General features: G+C 35.4%; 1 protein-coding gene across 2 annotated transcripts; it reads right to left on the bottom strand.

The window, feature by feature from the left end:
* Positions 1–4,708: 4,708 nt before the first annotated feature.
* On the bottom strand, positions 4,709–18,456 carry LOC103467940 (cadherin-like protein 26). 2 transcript variants are annotated; one of them, XM_081609116.1, is made up of 19 exons: positions 18,143–18,456; positions 13,981–14,043; positions 13,789–13,881; positions 13,472–13,618; positions 13,236–13,386; positions 12,727–12,899; positions 12,500–12,628; positions 12,232–12,417; positions 11,834–12,108; positions 11,238–11,383; positions 10,912–11,139; positions 10,598–10,819; positions 9,969–10,084; positions 9,556–9,627; positions 8,067–8,129; positions 7,874–7,948; positions 7,320–7,358; positions 6,212–6,280; positions 4,709–5,975 (listed from the first exon to the last, which is right to left on the bottom strand). In XM_081609116.1, exons 1-19 carry the CDS (start codon positions 18,167–18,169, stop codon positions 5,745–5,747), a joined length of 2,505 nt encoding a protein of 834 aa, XP_081465242.1. In that variant the 5' UTR covers positions 18,170–18,456; the 3' UTR covers positions 4,709–5,744. The 2 variants fall into 2 exon arrangements, with proteins under 2 accessions (XP_081465242.1, XP_081465243.1); XM_081609117.1 differs by lacking the exons at positions 13,236–13,386; positions 13,472–13,618 and having other exon boundaries at positions 18,143–18,195.
* Positions 18,457–19,982: the final 1,526 nt, after the last annotated feature.

Below are 19,982 nucleotides of genomic sequence, written 5' to 3'. Positions count from 1 at the left end.
CCTTTTCCATGTTCATGATGGAGTCTCTCATCTTATTTCTCATTTCAGCCACTTGTTTCCAGGACCTTATTCTTTCAGTCACGATCCAAATCTTGTGACCGTAGGTGAGAAGAGGAATACAGATGAACTGGTACATTCAGAGTTTCTCCTTGTGGTTCAAATTTGTCTTAGTCATGGCTAGAGCAGCACTCCATCACTGCAGAGGAGGATCCAGTCAGACTTTCCAGCAGCAGCTCCATCGTTTTGTCAGTTCTGTAGAAGAGCTTGTAAAGTTAACGAAAGATAAAGTAAATCATGTGCCATAGAGTTGTTTTACTTTGTTCCTAAATATTAGATCTTATTACATGACCAGTGATGTGCACTGTTTTGAGGTTCATTTTGATATGTTTTTGATCTGATATACAGATCATAATCTAAAAACCATTACTATTGAAACACAAGAACAAAGGTGGAGAATGATTATCTGAAGGCCCTGTATGGTAATCTGTTAATTTAGGTTAAAACTGTCATAAGGTTCTTGAATCAGCAAACGACAACCTTTTGATTGACAGAAGATGGTCATTTTAACCATCTGTTTTCCTCACGTCTTGTTTTTCCTCAAGTTTACTTATTTTTTATTTATTTATTTGCTTTGGACCATGTTTGGGAAAAAAAACCCCATTCATTTGGAAAAAAAAAACCCCTTGCTGTTTCCAGATGTGAACTGTCAGTGAATTAGAGACACAATTACCGCAGTCAAACATAACCTCTCTTAAGAAAATATTATTGTGGACAAAAATCTTTCCTCACATGCAGAGTCATGTTCTAATCAAACTGATACATATTTTTACCTGCATGAGAAAACTCGAAAAGCAAACACATAACAGTAAGTTCAGGTTATGATCTTGGTGTATTTTCAAAAGACACTTTTTTTTGTGCCTATTTTCTCATTTGTTAGTTGTGGGAATGCAGTTTAAAAAAGCAGTCTGCATTTTTGAATTGTCCCTCACAATTTTATTTTAAGCAAATCTATCATCACATTTTGGCAGTTTTTCAATATTTACTGTATTCATATTTGCTGTTGCAAGTCACAGATAATTGTGCTAAGTGGTTAGATTTATAATTTATTCAAAATAACTTTAGGCTTTTGTCCTGTTAGAAAGGCAACCTGAAGGCTCCAGCCTTTTACAACAAATTATTTCATGATTACCATTTATTTAGGTTTATACACATATGGTTAGCTGTGACAACACTCCATATATCTACAATATGATGTCTTTGCAATATTTCATCATGGGAATTGTGTGTTTTGGACAGTTTTTCCTTGTATGTTAAAAGTAGTGTTGTCAGTCAATTAAAAATGTGATCAGATTAATCACACTCTGGCGCCATGAATCATGATTAATCACTATGCCTTACTGTGTGAGCTTGAAATATAAATATGTACGCAGTAGTGGTTCTTGCAGGAATGTGCCCAGTTGCATGATGTTTGAAAGACAGTTCTTTCCTCTGAATTGTTTTATTTTGGGAAATCAGAGTTATTTTGCTGTTAAGAATATTGCAGAAATATAGCAACTTCTTTGCCAGTTATTTTACTGGTTCCTGTAACATTATCAGAATCAATATTTAGCCCAATAACTCCTATAAATTAACTTTTTACTTCACTCTAGCCAAAACTCTCAAAACATGGGGTAATTCACTTTAAAAACAGCTTTGAAACCCACCATCCGTAGCCTTGATGATATCAGTTCTCAAGAAAAAGATAACGTGTGAAATCAGACGACACCTGCATAGGAAAAATGTGAGTCAGAAAAAAGGCAAACTGCCAAGTTTACAAAACACCAAACTGGTTTGAAGGGAAACGGAGCATATTGTGGGAAGAGATCAACAGGAACTGCAGATTACGTATTGATAGAGATGTACAAATAAGGTTTCTCTGGCTTATTCAAATTACTTGAAAACTTTTTTGTTATTATGGTTTAAGCATAACTTTTAAAAAAAAAATTCCCCTAGCTATGACTGTTCAGAGCTACATTTGTTAGCCTGCTTGTGAGGATGTAGATTTTGTGTCTGTTCCTAGTTAGTTTTGTTCCTGTGTGTCGTCTTCCTTCCCTGATTGATTCCAGCTGTCTCTTGTTTCCCTTGATTATCTCCCTGTGTATTTAACCCCCACCTGTGTCCCCTGCTCCCTGCCGAATCCTAGTCGTTAGTGTCTCATCGTCTAGAGTTTGTTCCAGTGCTACCAGTGTGTCTTAGTTCCCCAGCCTCTTTGTTCACCTGGATTTCTGTTCTCTTGTCCATTAAAATCATCACTTTCCACTTCAATCTGGGTCCAGTCGCATCAGTCCTCACCACCATCAATCTCAACTCATGACACTGCTTTTGTTTCCCTCAAACTGTGCTTTCTTTTCTGATATTTCCTGTTCCTCCCATTCAGAGTGTCTCTTAAATATCTCATGTTTATATTTTTGCGCTTCATGTTTCGTATTTTAATTGCATGTATGGCCTGTACTTTTATACCGACTTATCAAGTCCAGAGGATCCGACAGCACTTCTCTCAAACATTCATTCACATGGTGCTAAGGTACTACACTAGCGGTTCTCAACGTGGGCGGTACCGCCCCCCAGGGGGCGTTCAGAGGACGGCAGGGGGCGCTGGCGGACATTTTTACAAAAGGGGGGCGCTGGGATGCCTTTGGGGGGCGTTTGGTCGAAGGTAAACTTTACACCTTAAATCCACAACAATACTAGTTTAGACTTTGAGCAACTTGGTAAAACTGTATTGTGTAACATTAAATCATGCTTGGCTGCAGCTGTATCGATGGCAGCTCTTCTTCTATCCAGTGTTTGTAGCTGCGCAGCTCCGCTCAGCATCATTTCAGCGTTACACCGGGTGATGACGCTGCTGTGATTCACTTTGTCTGGTATTTATGTAGGCTACATATGTTTTGGCAGTTCTGTGATCATGTTAAAGCAGCAATTTATATTAAAAAGTGTTTTATTTCCTTTTGAAAGCTGTCATGGAAGGACAACAGAAAATCGCTCTTATAAACATGTAATTACTAAAATCACGACTTTGTATCCCTCTGAAAAATGAACCCATTGAAATAAAGAAATCCCTCCATGGGTGATTCCACGATAGAGAGCGTTCATTTTATAGCGTTAACACCGGTGCTGTAAGTGGTCCGACATGAAACGGGTTTGATGGAACAACGGTACCACAGCACTTTTAAATTTCAATTATCAGAATACCGAAATAGTTTCCGTTGTTTTAAAAGACTTATGTCATTCTGCCTTTTCACCATCGATACGCTTCCCGACCGCCCTGCACCTTAGGGAGTTAAAAAAGAAGAAAAAAAAAACGCCGCGCACATTGCGTAAAATTCTGAAACATGAGAAGCGGGCAAAACGGAGCGACGAACTATATGTGAATTATGGCATAAAAACAGAGAATCCGACGCTGAACAGTGAAAAATCAACACATGATGTGAAACACATGACGATTAGGCGGCGCAGCAGGTGATGAGTGAAAATTACTGATGGTCAATAAACGATAAAATGTAGCAACAGGAAAGAAACTAAAGTGGACATAGCAATAAACCGACAGAGGATAATATTAATCAAATGAAACTAAATGGAAATGAATGAAGAACAAAATGCAAGAATAAACTAAGAAACTAAAGTAAATACGGAGGAATAAACTGGTATGGCAAGACCTTTCGAGCAATAATTAATACAGAGGACGGTATGGCAAGAATAAACAGACACTATTTCCAGATAAAAGGTAAAAATAATATTGTTGAATTGTCATGGGCAGGAGCGCAACTACACATTATTCAGGTGGTTGCGAAAACATAAATCGGCGCCCCCCCCACGAAGGAGCGTAGAAACATACAAGGATATAAGGATTTTGCCGTGTTGTGCAGGAAAATTCTGTGGAAATGCCATCTGAACTATCACAGGAAGGTTTAGGATCAAACGACCGAATCAGAAAACGACACGCTTGGCTGTTTTCAAATTCCAAGTAAACTAGTCTGAACTCGACATGCTTGGTTTTTTTGAGGAGACAGCCATATGCAGGCTTTGTAAGCTGAAGCTGTAAGCACAGACTCCTGATGCCAGACGGCAGTTTTTCAATAAAGTTTACTATGAGAATATGATTTCTATATACATTTTTGCAGGCTGAGTAGAACTACGTCATACAACAAAAAGCCACGATCTTTCATGCAATATGCTTTTGTCCTGTTTTCTGCTACAAACTATACTGTCAATTCTCAATATTAGAGCCAAATGAAAATATGGTAAATTCTTTATGAATTCTATCAAAACAACATATACTAACTGATAGTCAAATTACACAACAGTTTGACAAAATAAAGTTGCTTAGAAATACCTAATCTTGTGCAAGTACCATGGGCACTTGCTCCTGATTAGACCCATATCTTACCATTGTGCTGTTAGAACAACTTCAGCAAAAAACAAACATAGACAAAGCTAAGTACACTCTCGTGTAGGTTGTGCCGCCTTAAGTTCACTAAAGCAGCCACGTTTTGACTTGGTAATATAAAATCTTTTTGCTTTTTCTGCATTTTTTTGTTTCCACAAGTCACCCTGTGTTGCATCTGTGATAGCATAAGAGGAGCAGTGCTATACTCTACCAAACATTTACTTCAAGTTGGGACTGTAGGCTGGACTGAGAAACACACATTTTAATAACTTGACGAGCACATTTGTTTGACAAGTTGTTTAATGAGAACTGACAAAAATGTAACATCACAATTTTTTGTTAACGCAACCACACAACAAGAAGGCTCCACTTTTTACAGCTGCTTCAGTTTCAATTCAAACTTTCAGGAACATTCTTTTTACCATTCCCAGAAAAGACCTCTAAAAACCTGACTTTCGAGTACAAACTGAAAGCACCGTTATGTGTTTTTCATGTGTGACTCAGCCTCGGCAGATAAGACACATAGATCTATAACCTGTGATTATTAACAAACTTAATGAGCCAAGAACACAAAATAGACCAATTAAAATGTTCTTATTGTTCTGATGGAAACTGGAGAAAATGCTTAACACATTCACATTCTGTTGCTGTGAATATTTATTTGTAATGTTAAACAATGTCAATAATACAATTCATGCACTTTTCTTAAAAAAATGAAAAAAATCCATAAGAATTATAAATTGCTCATATCACACAACAAGCAGTAAATAAAATTTGGTCAAATGTTCAGCGTTATTTCCCCACTAGAGCCTCACGGTTGTATGAACAAGTTTACAGCTTAATAATAAAGCATTACTCACTTTACCCAGTTTTTTTTGTTCATCCTCATAAAGAACCCTTTACAAAAAGATAATATATTGTACAAATAATTTTTAAAAAATCCCAATGTCCACAAGTATTCATATGTTAGTTGTCAAAATTGAACTAATTTTGCTCGCTTCAACAAAGTAAGACACAAACAAGTACATCCAATTTCTAACAAAAAGCAACTTTTCTTAATCATCAGAGCATGACCTGCTTCATACAGCAGCAAGCAAACTGCAGCTGCTTTACCACTCTATCTCTTTGTAATGTTCAAATGCAGATGTGCAGTACTTGACTTTAAAGGTGCATGATGTGTATGTATATGTACATTATGTACAAAATTCAGCTATTATGTTGATGCAACTATGAAAAAGTCCACTTGTATCCATTTTAACACCAAGCTAGAGGGCAAGAGAGATTTAATTGGGATGAATGTTTGATTCCAGCATGTTTTTCAAATTTCAGACTTCTCTGCTCTAAGAACTTCAGATTTATCTTTCCTAATGATCTTTTCCAAGGTCTTGAATTGTGGTCCGAGATCATTCAAAAAGCTTAAATCATCCTGTTGGTAGTCGGATGACAGTATATCCAGTGACATACAACTGTTGCCATTCCCCTCGAATTGATACGTCTTCAGATGGTCATCTGAGCTATCTGTTGGCTTACTATCAGCCACTGTAAGACGCTATGGGATTTAAAAGAGAAAAAAAGTCACGTTAACAAGAATCTAAAACACTCAAACCCAATTTTAACCGATGCTTTCTTCACACTCAGCTTTTTTTTTTTTTGTGGCTCTGTAGGAGATTCAATAACTGTCTTTAATGTGATTATGGTCAAAAAGAAAATGTCATAATGTTTTATCAATTGCACTACTGCGTCAATGTTGTCATGTGTGTAACATATGAGATAAAGAACTCTTACCCTGTCCAGTAGACTGCTAACACGACCATCTGACCAGGTACTTATAGAACGGTTCAAGGTGTAGTTCCTCTGCCAAAAGAAAGCTCAGATGTCAGCCATGATAGAAATATGAAAATGTACAAATTCATACATATCATTGAGTTGATATTTTGCACATTTATTATAATCTGATTACATAAGTATGTGAACAATTTCAATTTTTTTTTTACAACAAAGCTATCAATATTAATGAATGTTTTTCTGATTTTAGATAAAGATAATATGGCACACTGTGTGGGTGATCACACCCATCCAATTGTGTTGCGCTAGATGTTTTTTTGTCCAATCAGGTGCGTTCCTTCAGAAACACCTAATTTCTTTTTCTTATCCAATCATGAATGGCTCTTGAGAAGCCCCTTCCTTTGGAAACGCCTACTTCGTCTGCAGACATACCTAGTTGAAGGTAGCTAAAAACTTCAAAATTAAATCAAAAGGTTTCTTCTCTCTGGATGGTTAGCGTTAACCTATTACCCTGATGTTTTGGTAGCATAGCTACCAAAAAACAATCTGCAGATTGCACAACCTATGAGCATTAACACTTGTGAATTTGCTTTTATTTTTTATGCCCACAGTGGCTGACAAAGGAGGAGAAATTTGTTTGGTCTCAAGAATGATTAAAATTCGATGTTCAAGGCAGACTTTTCCCAAAGAACTGAACATTGTAAAAAGAGGAAGGTCTCAGCCGGTATTGCTGGGAACGCCTATTTCCAAGTGATCAACTTGATTTTGTCTTTCAGTTCATGTTTCTTTGCGTTTATATGTATTCAATTCCTTTACTTATTCAGTGTGTTTGTCAGTCTTCCAGATGGCTTCTAATTCTTTAACACAAATTTAAGTCACACTTTATGAATTTCATGAACATTTTGAAAATCATGTTTTATTAATATTTCATTTATATAAACATCAATATACCACTTGATGTTGATTTACAGAAAATCATAATAAAAGTGTTGAAGTTTGTTGTATTCATGAGGTAAAATGTGCTCTAACAGACACGGGTTTTTTTTCCGGGGGAATGAAGGGATGGTCATGTTTTTGCAATACAATGTCAATAAAGAGGTCTGCTTACCTGAACTGTGCCCCTCCTGTTGGATGACCATGTTGAGTGCTGAAAAAAACAACAACAAAAAAACAATCTTTAGCTTCATCTTTTAGCTATTCTTACCATGTTCATAGTCACTGAAATTTTTGGTTGTTTTCTGATGCAGGATAATTTTGGTTTTTAACTTTTTAGCAACATGATTTGTCTCATTAAGCTTTTAATTCATGCAGTTCCAACAAATACTATAAAGCCAGCAATAGGTAAATGTGCAGCAGAGAGCAAAAGAGTTGGAGACGTATGCAAAATATTCTGTGAAGTATCCATTTATGGATCTCCATTTTCTGTGGCAATTTCAGCAAATGCTAACTGTGTGTATGGATGAGTTATGATGTTACTAAACAAAAACAAAAAAAATAAATAAAGAAGGAAGGAAGGAAAGAAAGAAAGAAAAAAAAGTTTAAGCTTGCAATCAATCTTCAAAAACATTTCTTTGAGCACTCTCTTGTGGATAAAAGGTTGTATTGTGCAACTCAACATTCAGCCACAGTTTCACCAAACCACATATAGCCATAATTACTCACTCTGGAATTCCCCTTCATGCTTTTCTGGAAGCCTCCCTGCTGCTGAGAGTCCCATGTGTTCATGTTTGAGCTCACCTGTAGACGTACATTATAATAAAGCTAAATTACTGACAGAACAGACATAAAGAACTGCATGTAAATTGAATTTACTTAAGCTTTGATCCAAAAGAGAATATTTAAACTGGTTGCTTACTTTGGAGTATGTTGTGTAGCATGCTTCCATATTTTGGACCGTTCCTGGGGAGGCCTCAATGTTCTAGTTGAAAACAAAAAATGAGTAAAGAAGGCACTCGCACACTGTGACTGTAGCTCCTAAATTCCACTCTAACAGGGTCTGCAATGAATTTGCCAACTTCTTTGAATTAATCTGCACATCTACACTAATCCAGTACCAATGCTATGCCCAAACACTTCTGTTAGTTTATCAACCACTGAACGACTTACACCAGAATACATTAAAAATCTGCTTTTGTTGTGTCAATCTATCAGACCTTTCAGGTCTTGTGGTTCTGGTCTGGTCTGCATCCCCAGAACCAGAACCAGACAATGAGAAGCAGCATTCAGCTTCTATGCACCACAAATCTGGAACAAACTTCCAGAAAAGTGCAAAAACAGCTGTAACACTGAATTCCTCGAACTCAAGACTAAAATGTTTACAGTTGCTTTTGTACCATGATAAATGAAACACTAACCAACATTTTGCTATATAATAATGGCACTTGGAAAAATTTTGTGTTTCAATAGTTGATTTCTGTATTTTTATGATATAAAGCACTTTCAACTGCCTTGTTGCTGAAATGTGTTATACAAATAAAAATTTATTCGATTTGATATGTAATCAAACAAATGACCTTAAATAAATTTGAAGGCTGAAAATTTGCAATTGTATATGCTTGTAAATTTTGTATAAAAGGAGTTTGAAAAACTATACTTGTGATATTTGCAATTACCTTTATAACCTAACACATCAAATTTGACATCTGTATTTCTGAGAGCACCGATTTCTTAAAAAGTTTAGGATTTAAAAAAAAAAAGAAACCTGCTGGATTAAATTATGTATTTGTCTTACGCCCTCTGGTGTAGAATCTAAGTACTACAGGTATCAGGCACCAGTTAATCACTTTTGGAAGCAGAGATTTCATGGAGATTTCAAATCTTTCTTTATATCAGTAAACAAAATAAATATTTTATATATATTTAATGTTTATTTTAAAAAGTTGCAAAAGATACATCTTTTGAATAGATTTTGACGATTTTGTCAGAAAGAGTCCATATCATTTGCAATATAGCAACAGGTATAGTTTGTCTAAAATATACTTCAGTTTTGAAAGTGCCTAAGACAATGATCCTCTTTATCAGACTGTAAAGGGTTAAACTCACATTTAGATGACATTTCCAGCTAAGTAGCTAAGCTAATTTTGGACTAAATTTAAATTGAAAAAGATATACATGTTGTTATTGACACATTGCAACACTTAAATTGACTTGAAGACGCATCTTTTCAAATACAGGATTATTCAACACATTCCTCTGTGATTTAGCTAATAAAAATATCAATAACCACAACGACATTAATAATAATACAACTTACTTACAGCTTTTATTCAGTCAAGAGTAATTACACACACTGACTCAGTTTAAGGCTTTAACAGGAATTTACACCTAAAATTAGTGACATGTACCTGCATGTTTCCCAGCTTGATGCCGTCTGTCATACTCTCCATAGTCTTTGATGCTAAGATTTTGGGCTCAGCCTGGCAAAAAAATAATAGTAGGGAAAAATACCTTTTATGTTTGCAGTAGCTGTGCATCATATTCACAGTGTTAAACTCTCCATTCAGTTTAAATTATTTATATAGGAACCAGTTTACAACAAATGTCATCTGAAGGCATTTTCCAAATAAAACTGGCCCAAAGATTTTCCGGTAATTCAAAAATGTATAATGAACCCAATTTATGTCTATCCAGTTTATTTACGTGCATATCTTTTAGAGTTTTTGATGCTAAAATGTCAAATGTTAACCATTTAATGAAGACAGTCCAGAGATCTGATATTGGCAGTCTCTGTAGTCAGCACAGTCACTTCACAACTTACCTTGCAATCAGTGCCCGGTCCTTCTTCATTGTACTTCATCAGTGTCTGTTTGTAGTCATCATTCAGATCAGGCATCAACAATGTTCTTTGTTTGCGCGTCAAAACAAAAAGCAACACTGTGGACACATTCAGATAGTTTGAGCACCAAGTTTATGAATTCTATTTACTTTTAAAGCAAAACCTAAAATATATATCCCATGAGTTTTAAATTGTGTGTTCATGTAAAGTTAATTAAATGGTTTTAAATGTGATTAAGAATTGATCTAATTTATTTTAGCATGTACAGCATACATTAACATACACTCAATAAAACGACACTGTCACTCCCTGAAGTTAAACCAGAACAAACTTTTCTTGCTTTACTTCAAATTACAAAAAAAACATTTCTATTTGCTAAATACCAGAAAATGTAGTGAGGACATTTTTTAGACTTTTATTGGAACCTTCGTTGAATTCAGACGTTTACATGCATTGTGGTCAGTATATGTGCATCACAGAGCAAAAGAGTAAGAAAAAATGTGTAAAAAAATGTGTACGTGTTTTTTGATTTTTTTTTTATGTAATGTGTGCAAATATCAGGTTTCAACTATATATGTACACATGTAAATAATTGACTACTTTGTACTCACACAGAAAAACAAGCAGTGCTGCAATAATTAGTCCTATGGCAGCAATACCAATGCCAGTTGACAGAGGCTTCGGTCCAGTGCACACATCGGGTTCGACACACTCACACACCACGACGGATAAACTCTCCTTTGAAGGTTGGTTCTGCTTGTCCTGAATCACCAGTGGCACAGAGTAGTTACCGGTGGGAAGTTTTGTCAGCATTCTAATGCTAACTTCTTCACCTGTTTATAACATAAAGATACATAATTATGGCCTAGCAATGATTATTGACTTTAGCAATTTTGGTAGTGAAGCTTCAAAGGTGTGGACCAACCATATTCAGGTTCTATTTTCCAGCGTTCTTTCGCAGTTTTATCATCTGCCAAAGAGAAACCAAAGGGCCCACTGAATGGCTCAGCATCAGCATCTTTAGCACGCACCACAACCTTGTCAGCTTCGTTTGAACACAAAATGGTAGTCTTGTTGAGCAGCATAGGAGTGTTATCATTGATATCCCTGAGGTGGACGGTGACTGTGCATGTGCTTGTGGCTGGAGGGGAACCTTGAAAACCACAGAATAGGTAATTTGTTTCAGTTCAGTTCATTAATTAATAAATTATGCCTTTTGATTGTAGCTGCAAATGTTTAGAAATGTCATACCATCATCTATGGCAGCAATGACAATTTTGTAAATATTGTTCTGATCTACATGGGGTGATTCTCTATCCATCTTTTCAATTGTTGTGATTCTTCCTGTTTTTGCATCAATAGTCACCCAATTAGCAGGGTCTTCTACCAGTTCGAACCTGGACAAAAAGAAATCAAGCAGTAGGTCAATTTGATCATCAGAAGAAAGATAAACAATCTATGTCAGTGTTCAGCCACAAAACATTATTAGTAAAAGAGAAATTACTGAAGTCTAGATGTTTGAATTTTTGTCATATAGTCATAGTCAGGCACATTAAACCCGCACACTGCAATCACACCAGCCCCCAATGTTGTTGGGGGGCATTAGAAGAGACCTGGCATAACATGCATCTTATTTACACTACAGTAAATAATAATGTTTTATTCAATTTATTAAATTTTTTTCTGTCTTCCTAAAATATATTGATTACTATCTTGCACAAATCTTGCTCAAGTGATGATCAGTTGTGAGAGAGCTAACTCGCCATTATTGATTGATCTCATAAGTAGTTTTGCTGCCAAACAAGCAAATAATGCTGGACATAAATGAGGTTTCATTGAGAACATACCTGATGTTAGGGGAGTCAACATCTTTAACCTTAGGAGTATACAGCACCTGTCCTTTCTCTGATTCCTCTGTCTGGTATACCTCTTCTGTATTTGTAATTTCAAACACCGGAGGGTCATTAGTGTCAACCATTTTCACTGTGATGTTGACAGAATCTTTTGGTGGAAGGCTTCTTAAATTTTCAATTAATTTTCCATCTTTACAGACTGTTAAAGCTTCACTATTCTCAACTCCGATTTGCAGTTTTACCAAGGTGGTTATGTCAAAATTCTTTGCCTGAAGAAGACACAGGTGTAGATGTTCAGTAACTCTTCATAATACTTATGATAATAATTGGTGAACTCATAGTTTAATCCATTATGAGTGAACATTTTCTGTAAGGTGTGGTAAAACAGTTACCTTGACAACACCAATGATTCCTTCATTTGTTTTAGGGTCAGTGGTAATTGTGTAGATTCCATCTTCATTGCCGCTGATAAAGTAGTACTTGGCTCGCCAGCCGTCAGTGTTGGGAGTGTCCTTGTCCTCTACTGCAACTCTTAAAATATCTTTATGGGTTTGCATTTCCACAGCCTCGGCTTCATACTAAAAACATGAAGAAATAATAAACTTAGTGGAATTTACTAATAAAAAAAAAGTAAACATTGATATCATAAGTAATTCTTGCCTGTCTCTTCTTAAACATGGGTCGATGGCTGTTTGTGTCAATAACATTGAGTGTAACAGTCACAGTACTGGAAAGGGGCGGCTTTCCAAGATCTGATGCAATAATAACAATTGAGTACTGTTTTTCTTTCTGAAAAATATAGTTAGACATATTTTAGCTTTACCAAAAAACTGCACAGAGTGCATGAATGTCCAAAAACGACATTACTTTAATAAATTGAGACCTACATCATAGTCAAAGCATCCTTCAGTTACGAGTTGATGTAGTTTGTCATTAATTTTCTTTACTCCAATCTTTGGTTCAGCTGGGCTTTGTTTAGCCACAGTGACCACGACTGTTGAGTTGATTGTGCCTGGCTGATCCTTGTCTTCTACGTTAAAGGACACTGGCAGGTAATCTCCTGGAAGACAAAGAAAATCATAAAAATGATCAGTCATAATTTTTCCCACATTTCCATGAAAAACTTTTTAAGATTTGCAGAATTCACTTCATAAAAAGGAAAAAGCAAGCTTAAACATAAGAATACACAGCTGATGTGCCAAATTTTTTGTCAGATAGTAATACAAACGTTATTCTAAACTAAAGTTTATCATGAAATTACAATGTTAGAAGACAAAGATTTTTTTCAAACCAATGACCAGCATGTTAATAATTTTTGTTGTATCTACTTTAATAAATGTTTCATAATTTAGAAATCCAGCAGCCTTTTGACATATTTGCAGGTTTCTGAACTTACCTACTTTCGTATTTTCCTTCACATCGTAACTTTTCTGAAACTGATTAGTGAACATCGGTGCGTTGTCGTTTATGTCTTTTAGGTCCACATCAAAAGATAGTTCTTTGTCAATTTTTTTTGAAGCTGCTAAATCCCAGACATCAAATGTGATCTGTTGATTATATTTTCTTCAGATGACACAGTTTGTAATGACTACATATCATAGCAGGTATTAATAGTGTTGGATTGTCCCTCACGTGATAGGAGCTCTTCTTTTCCCTGTCGAGGCGCCTATGTACAAAGACTTCTCCACTTGTTTTATTAATGCTGAACAGTTCATCTGACTCATCTTCTACACTTATTGCAAAATGATGTTGTACATTTGCTGTCTTGTCATTGTACATCTAAAAGAAACAGACATATAATCAAGTTACTAGTGGTAGGTTTTGCTAACCTTATGTAGGCATTGAGCTGACACACACACACACACACACACACACACACGTATATATATATATATATATATATATATATATATATATATATATATATATATAAAGAATCTGTGTTTTACCGTGGTAATTTTGTACGGGTATTTCACGTCCATTTCCTCTTCTAGTTCTATGGTAGACAGAACCCATCTTCTTTTAGAACGTGACAAGGATTCCTAAAAAAGCCAACATGCACATCAAGCAAATAATTATGGAGGTTTCCGTTTAGAGAAAAACGTTGCCAGCAGTTTCTTTCCATATTTTCATCCATTTACCCGTTTGGCTCGTTTATGGTGCTCACTGCCCTCTTTGCTTTGTCCCAAAGATGCTAATGCAACCTATGAACAGAAAATACAGAAAAGAGATGTGATTAACTTATGAAGATTGATTGCTCCTTTCTTCCGATATTTCTTTTACTTGTTACGTTTTTGTCACTTATTTATTTAAGTTCGCTCATAATACTTATATCCCTTGACTTTACCTTCTCTCTCAACAAGATGGAGTATATCACCATGTGCACTCAGTTCAAGGATATTTTCACTAACAAGGTCAATATTCATTTAAACACACATGCACATAATTGCACTTTCATAGGTGTGAGATCCTACCTTTTGACTCTTTAAAAAAAACTTACTGTCTTATACTTTCTGCTTCAACTACTATTATTTGTGACATTCGTGAAGGTAAATAAATAAATCAATTTAAATTCCCTGCTGTTTTATTAAAGTCAAAATACCCTTTAATATCATTCTAAATCGTTTTAACAACAAAGGCATGATTGAGTTTCATTAAAAAACAAGAAATTATGCCAGGTGGCAGGTGTGTGTGTGTGGAATTGTATTTATTCTCTGTAAGGCCAGTTTTTGCAACAAAATCTACATTGTGGGGACCGAGTGTTACCTATCACTTATTTTCAATTATTTAAAATTTTAAATTAGGGTTTTGGTCAAGGACTAAGGTGTGAAAAGTGTTTAGGTTATGTTTAGGTCCTAAACAGTACATATCTAATCCTAAACTTTAGGATGAGTTATGTACTGGTAATGGTTAGGTTTAAGGTCAAGATTAGGCTATAGAAATTAATAAAAAATGAATGGAAGGGTTAGGGTTAGTGTGCAAAGACCTTGTGAAGACAGAAAGAGAGTGTGTGTGCATGTGTGTTTGTTTGATAAGTCATTTCCTAATTGAGGATTGAGACAAACAGTATGAATTTGCAAACTAACATAGAAATGCAACAGTGTGCTAAAAAAAATTTTTTTATCTCTTTTTTTATTTGCTGAAATCAAAATGTGCAGGGTTTTAGGAGAGAAAGAATCAAAGTGCAAAATCCAGCAGCTTCAAAAATACAAAACAGAGGGGCGTTGCCTGGTGCAGTGGTTACAGCGGATGCACTGTATTCAGAGGCAACAGACCTTGATGCAGCCGTCCCCAGTTAGACTCCCACCCTTGATTCCTTTAACATGTCTTTGTTCCCTTCCTGTCAGATTACTGTCAAATAAAGGCCACCAGTGTGTTTTTCTAATTCTAAAAATAGTTAAATAAGGGAAAAAAAATGCAATAAGGAACAAGAGTTATTCTGCTATTTTCACTGTTACAAGACCGTAAAGCTGAGATGCTTCTGTGAAGTTAGATGGAAGAAAATGAAGGAAACAGAAAAGAAACGTTTAAATTTTTTGTGCCTATTTCACTGCTCATTTTCATTTTGTACAGTCTTTTTACAATTAAAATAGCATTGAATGTATCTACATTGTTGTTAAAGTGCAAATGCAAGATATAATTAAAACAAATTGCATAAAAAGACAAGTACAATAAAAGATTATATTTGAAAATTAAAGAGATAATATTTGACAGAGGCTTGAAACGTGTCAACATCTGGTAGTGAGATAGGGATAAACTTCTCTGCATATATTTTGTAACATTTTTATGCATCGCAATTTAACTTACAGAAAAAAGGACAAGGAAGAATGTAAAAAGTAAATAAATTACTTCAAAAACCCAGGTGAATAAGTGCACAGACCCTGACAAATTGATTTTTTGCTGGAGCACCTTGTGATCCTATTTCAGCATTAAGTTTTCTTGATTTCAATCAATTATAACAGCCTTAATCAAACAAATTCTCAAAGAAAAACTGTGGTGTCTCATGAAAGGGGCTATAAACAGGAGATTTGATGAATGTGGAAAACGTTTTCTTGTGGGCAAAAATTGCAGAGACAAGATGTGGCTGCTGCTAGCATTTCTATGCTAGCAGCATAAAAAATGCAAAGATTTATACAAAAAATATTTGAACATTTTGCAACCTGATTATCGCCCCTCTATTTTCTTCTTTCTTACAGATTGTTCTGTTGAAGTATGATATAGAAGTAAAATCAGATCTGAGAAAAATTTGTGACATATGACGTGTTGGTACTGCAGCCGTTCTAAACCAGTTGATCAATCAGGCCTGTGAGATTATCGACTTAAAACCACTCTCACTTCAGAAATGTTGTGATTAAAGCCACTCATAAGAAAGCAGCTCAGATCTAAAGAGACCTTCCTCATCCTCTTCAGTCACTGTTTCAGTTGTTGCCATGTAGACAGGTACTTTCTTAATGTACTACTCTTTTAAACAAAGAGATATTGAGATAATGTTTATTTTCACCAAACTCACTGAAAAAGAACAATTAAGTGATCATACATTTTTTGTTTGTTTGTTTTGGACTTTATCTTCTTAACTTATTTGGTTTAGCTTTGTGCTTGGTGCATTTCATGTTTTTTTATATTCTTTTTGTGCATTTAATGGACAATAAAGTATCAGTTTCACAGATGTGCATATAGTATTAAAAATGACTGCATAACCATGTACTGCATCACATCTTATATGTGAAATTATGTGAGGCTGCCATCTAAAATAGATTAATACCATCCAAACAAAAAATTATTATTTATACGTATATATAAGTTCAAAATTTGAAAATTACATTTAAATAAATTCATGTTTTTTTTTTTAGTTTTATATTCTGCTGCATTTACTTTAAACCAGAGGAAAAATATGCAGCGATGGTCAAAAGTGCCTCATCAGCTGTATTTACTGTTGGGAGCGCTCTAACAACGCTACTTCCAAAAACGAGATGCTTCATTTTAGTTAAAGCAGTAAAAGCATCTAAAGCTACAATATGTAACTTTTATAAGAATACGCGTTTTTTTTTTTTTTTTTACAAATTTGTTAAAACTAGCAGCAACCCTCCCGACCCCGCAAGGGTGTACAGAAAATGGATGGATAGATGGATGGATTTGTTAAAACTGCCATTATGTTGTAACGGCATAATATGAGACGGATAATGTGTGGAAAGATCGATCTCCTCCTGTCCAATACAGTAATGACGTCTTAAGAAACGTACTGCTTCCAACCAATAGCAACCTATCAGAGCCAGGAGGAAGGCCTTAGCGCTGTCAATGTGCTAATGGCGGAGAATCGACATACCGTTACTGGAAAACGGCTTCTTCGCCGCCATGATAACTAGTTTGAGCTTTCACAACAGGGTCTGCTGCAGGAAACATAGGAGAGATTATACAGGTGAGCAGCAACACAATGAGGGTGATTGACAGCGCTAAGATTCACCTCCTGGCTCTTGATTGGTTATATCTAGTCAGTACTGGGAGCATAAGGAGAAGGCAGAGAGGTTTGATCTTTTCACAGATCATGTCTCGCATCAATCTGTTGCAACATAGTGACAGTTTCAACAGATAGGCAAAAAAATTAATTATTCTACAAGTTACATATTGCAGCTTTAAAAGAAGAGTTTTTATGATAAAGGGTGTCTTTGTCAAACTTTGACAAAAGCCAGAGTTAAAAATAAAATATTCAAAGCATTAAAACCAAACTGATCAAACAGGGACATGTGTTATTTCTCCGCTTGAGGATGATCTGAGGACTGGCATACGAGTGTGTGCATACAGAAATACATTTATTATTAAGGTTTTTTGTGCACAACAAAAAACAATGTCCTTCGAGAGCAAAGTGAAACGCCTCCAAGCTAAACAACCCTAGCAACACGTGAGGAAACTGGAACGGGAAGGTGAAACTTTGTTCTGCAAAGAAGTTTGATTAAAATAACCAAGATATGAGATTCATGTAAAGTGTGAATTATTTTTTTTTACTTATTTTCAATTATTTTAATCAACGTTTAGTCTAAAATGATGCAAAAGTTTGAGAAAACTTCTGCATCATTTTAGACGAAACATGTATGTGTTCTGCCTTTTAAATACATAAAGTTTAAACAAACAGATTTGAATTTTACCATCACTGCATCTACTCTGTAATCTTATGTCCAACTTTGTAAGAGATACAAATCTTACAATTTCAAAATCAGAGACTTTTGGATGATTTAAAATATGTTATTTAGGTAATTATTGTTCAGTCATTGCTTACAGAATAGAGATTAAAAAATATGTAAGGCTCACCAAGAGAAGGAGAAAAAGGCTCCTCATCTTGCTTCGCTCTGAGCTTTTTTTCTTTCTGTGAACACTGTGCCTGTGGCAGAGGCAACTTGACTTAGTGCGGTGGAGGCCAAGCCCAGATGCATCAGATTGGCTGACTGTAGAATAAACAAAGTCCTATTTGTTCAAATGGAGTGTGTCCTGTTCAAAGTAATATGAATGTCTCTATCCGAGAAAAGTTCACGCAACGCTTTAAAATGGTTTAAAATGGTTTAAAATAGCTTTAGTACGTATTTGTAACTGTACATTGAGATAATGAAGTTTTGTACACTCTGTAATATTTGAAGTATGCCTTTGCTCAGGTGTATGCCCTCTGGGCATGCAGCTCAGGTTACAATGTGTTATGTATGCCTTGGTTCCTCACACATGATATTCAAACTTAGAGCTTTTACAAAATCGGCAGCTGTTGCTAAAAGAAGTTTGGATTCAAATAACCATGAATGTCCCTGCCTCACCAAAAGCAGCCATAAAAGTTTTTTTTTTTTTTTTCTAAATTTTTTGCAGAGTTGAAATCCTTTTGTAATGCCCTTCAGATGTAACAGTTCGCACTATTTAAGAAGTTATAAGAAAATATCTGGTGATGGTTATTTCTGCGTCCTAATACATTCAACAAAACAAGTCAACATGTTGGCATACAAATCAGGCACAAAGTTCTTGTGTCTTTGTAGTGACTCCCTTTTCACTTGGTATGAAACATTTCCAGTCGGTATAGTAGATAGAGTTTTCTTCCTGATAGGCTATTTCATTTGGTTATCCAATGTCCTCTTATGTAAAATCGTTTACTGTACTTTTGTATGACCAGGTTATCCAGGTTTGTTTCCAAAACCCTGGTAAGGTTCCCCTACGTTTTCTTTGTCTGTCTATCTTGGTCATGTTGGGTTATCACTAAATTTTACTTCAAATAAACTCGGCATTTAACGTTAGTTTACTGAAAACAACAGCTTGGCAAGGAAACAAGAGAAACCAGAGTACACCTCCCTTCTCAGTTTAGCCCCGGGTAAGTTTAAAGTAATTAGAATCATTGATTTTCTCATGCAATCACATTGTTCTCAGCTGAATCAGTTTTAAATGTAAATAAATGTCTTTATCTTTTGGCAATTGGTCAGCCCAAGAAGAAAGCAAGCCTTTCATGTTCCTGAGACTGTGCAAAGTTTTTTGTTATGACGTGTAACTTATGGTTCTGGGTTACATTTTATTAAGTTTGTTTTATTTTATTTCTTGAGTTAATGATGACCTTTCTGTTTGAGATCCGCAACGTCACAAACTGTAGTTTAATTATCAAACTTTCTCTGAATCGGTTTGTTACTTTCTCCGATATCTCTTTCACATTTGTCGTGTGATTTTCCTGTCAGTTTAATTCTCCATTTGCTTTGTCCTCACATTTTTCAGTTCATAGTTCAGTTTATAGTTTCACTTTGCCCTTGGTTATGTTTAGAAATAACACACACTTTCCTTCTTCTCGTTTTTGTTTTTTGGCCCGAAGTCTTATATCTTCATGTATGTCTTTCAGAAAGCAAAATGCTTGTTAGGCCTGAAATATTTACTGATTTGCAAATTGACTGGGACCAGTTCAGACCTATCCCACAATAAAAACAACCTTATTTATTATGAAATCCCATGTCATGCAAGACTACAAATATTGTTTTGTTTTTTAATCACAGCAGTTTGGCTCCTCTGCTTACATACTTTTAGAAAATGCCTGTATAGCACTTTCACAGAACTTCAGTCAATTAAGGCGACACTGAGGAAATGCTTAGTTTTGTGGTTCTTGGAGAAGAAGAAATTCTTCTTCTCCAGGAAGAAT

The sequence above is a fragment of the Poecilia reticulata genome, chromosome 7 (genome assembly GCF_904066995.2).
Source record: "Poecilia reticulata chromosome 7, P_reticulata-male-v2, whole genome shotgun sequence".
Classification (NCBI taxonomy): domain Eukaryota; kingdom Metazoa; phylum Chordata; class Actinopteri; order Cyprinodontiformes; family Poeciliidae; genus Poecilia; species Poecilia reticulata.
The sequence above is the reverse complement of the archived record's forward strand: the minus strand, read 5'-3'. Positions and strand labels throughout refer to the sequence as shown.

Excerpts from the sequence above, each read along its gene's own strand:
- LOC103467940 (XM_081609116.1), bottom strand. The coding sequence starts at position 18,169 with ATGAGGAGCCTTTTTCTCCTTCTCTTG. Across the intron at positions 13,882-13,980 it reads ACCATAAACGAGCCAAACGG|GAATCCTTGTCACGTTCTAA; the intron begins GTAAATGGATGA and ends TGGCTTTTTTAG. Across the intron at positions 11,140-11,237 it reads CATTGCTGCCATAGATGATG|GTTCCCCTCCAGCCACAAGC; the intron begins GTATGACATTTC and ends GTGGTTTTCAAG.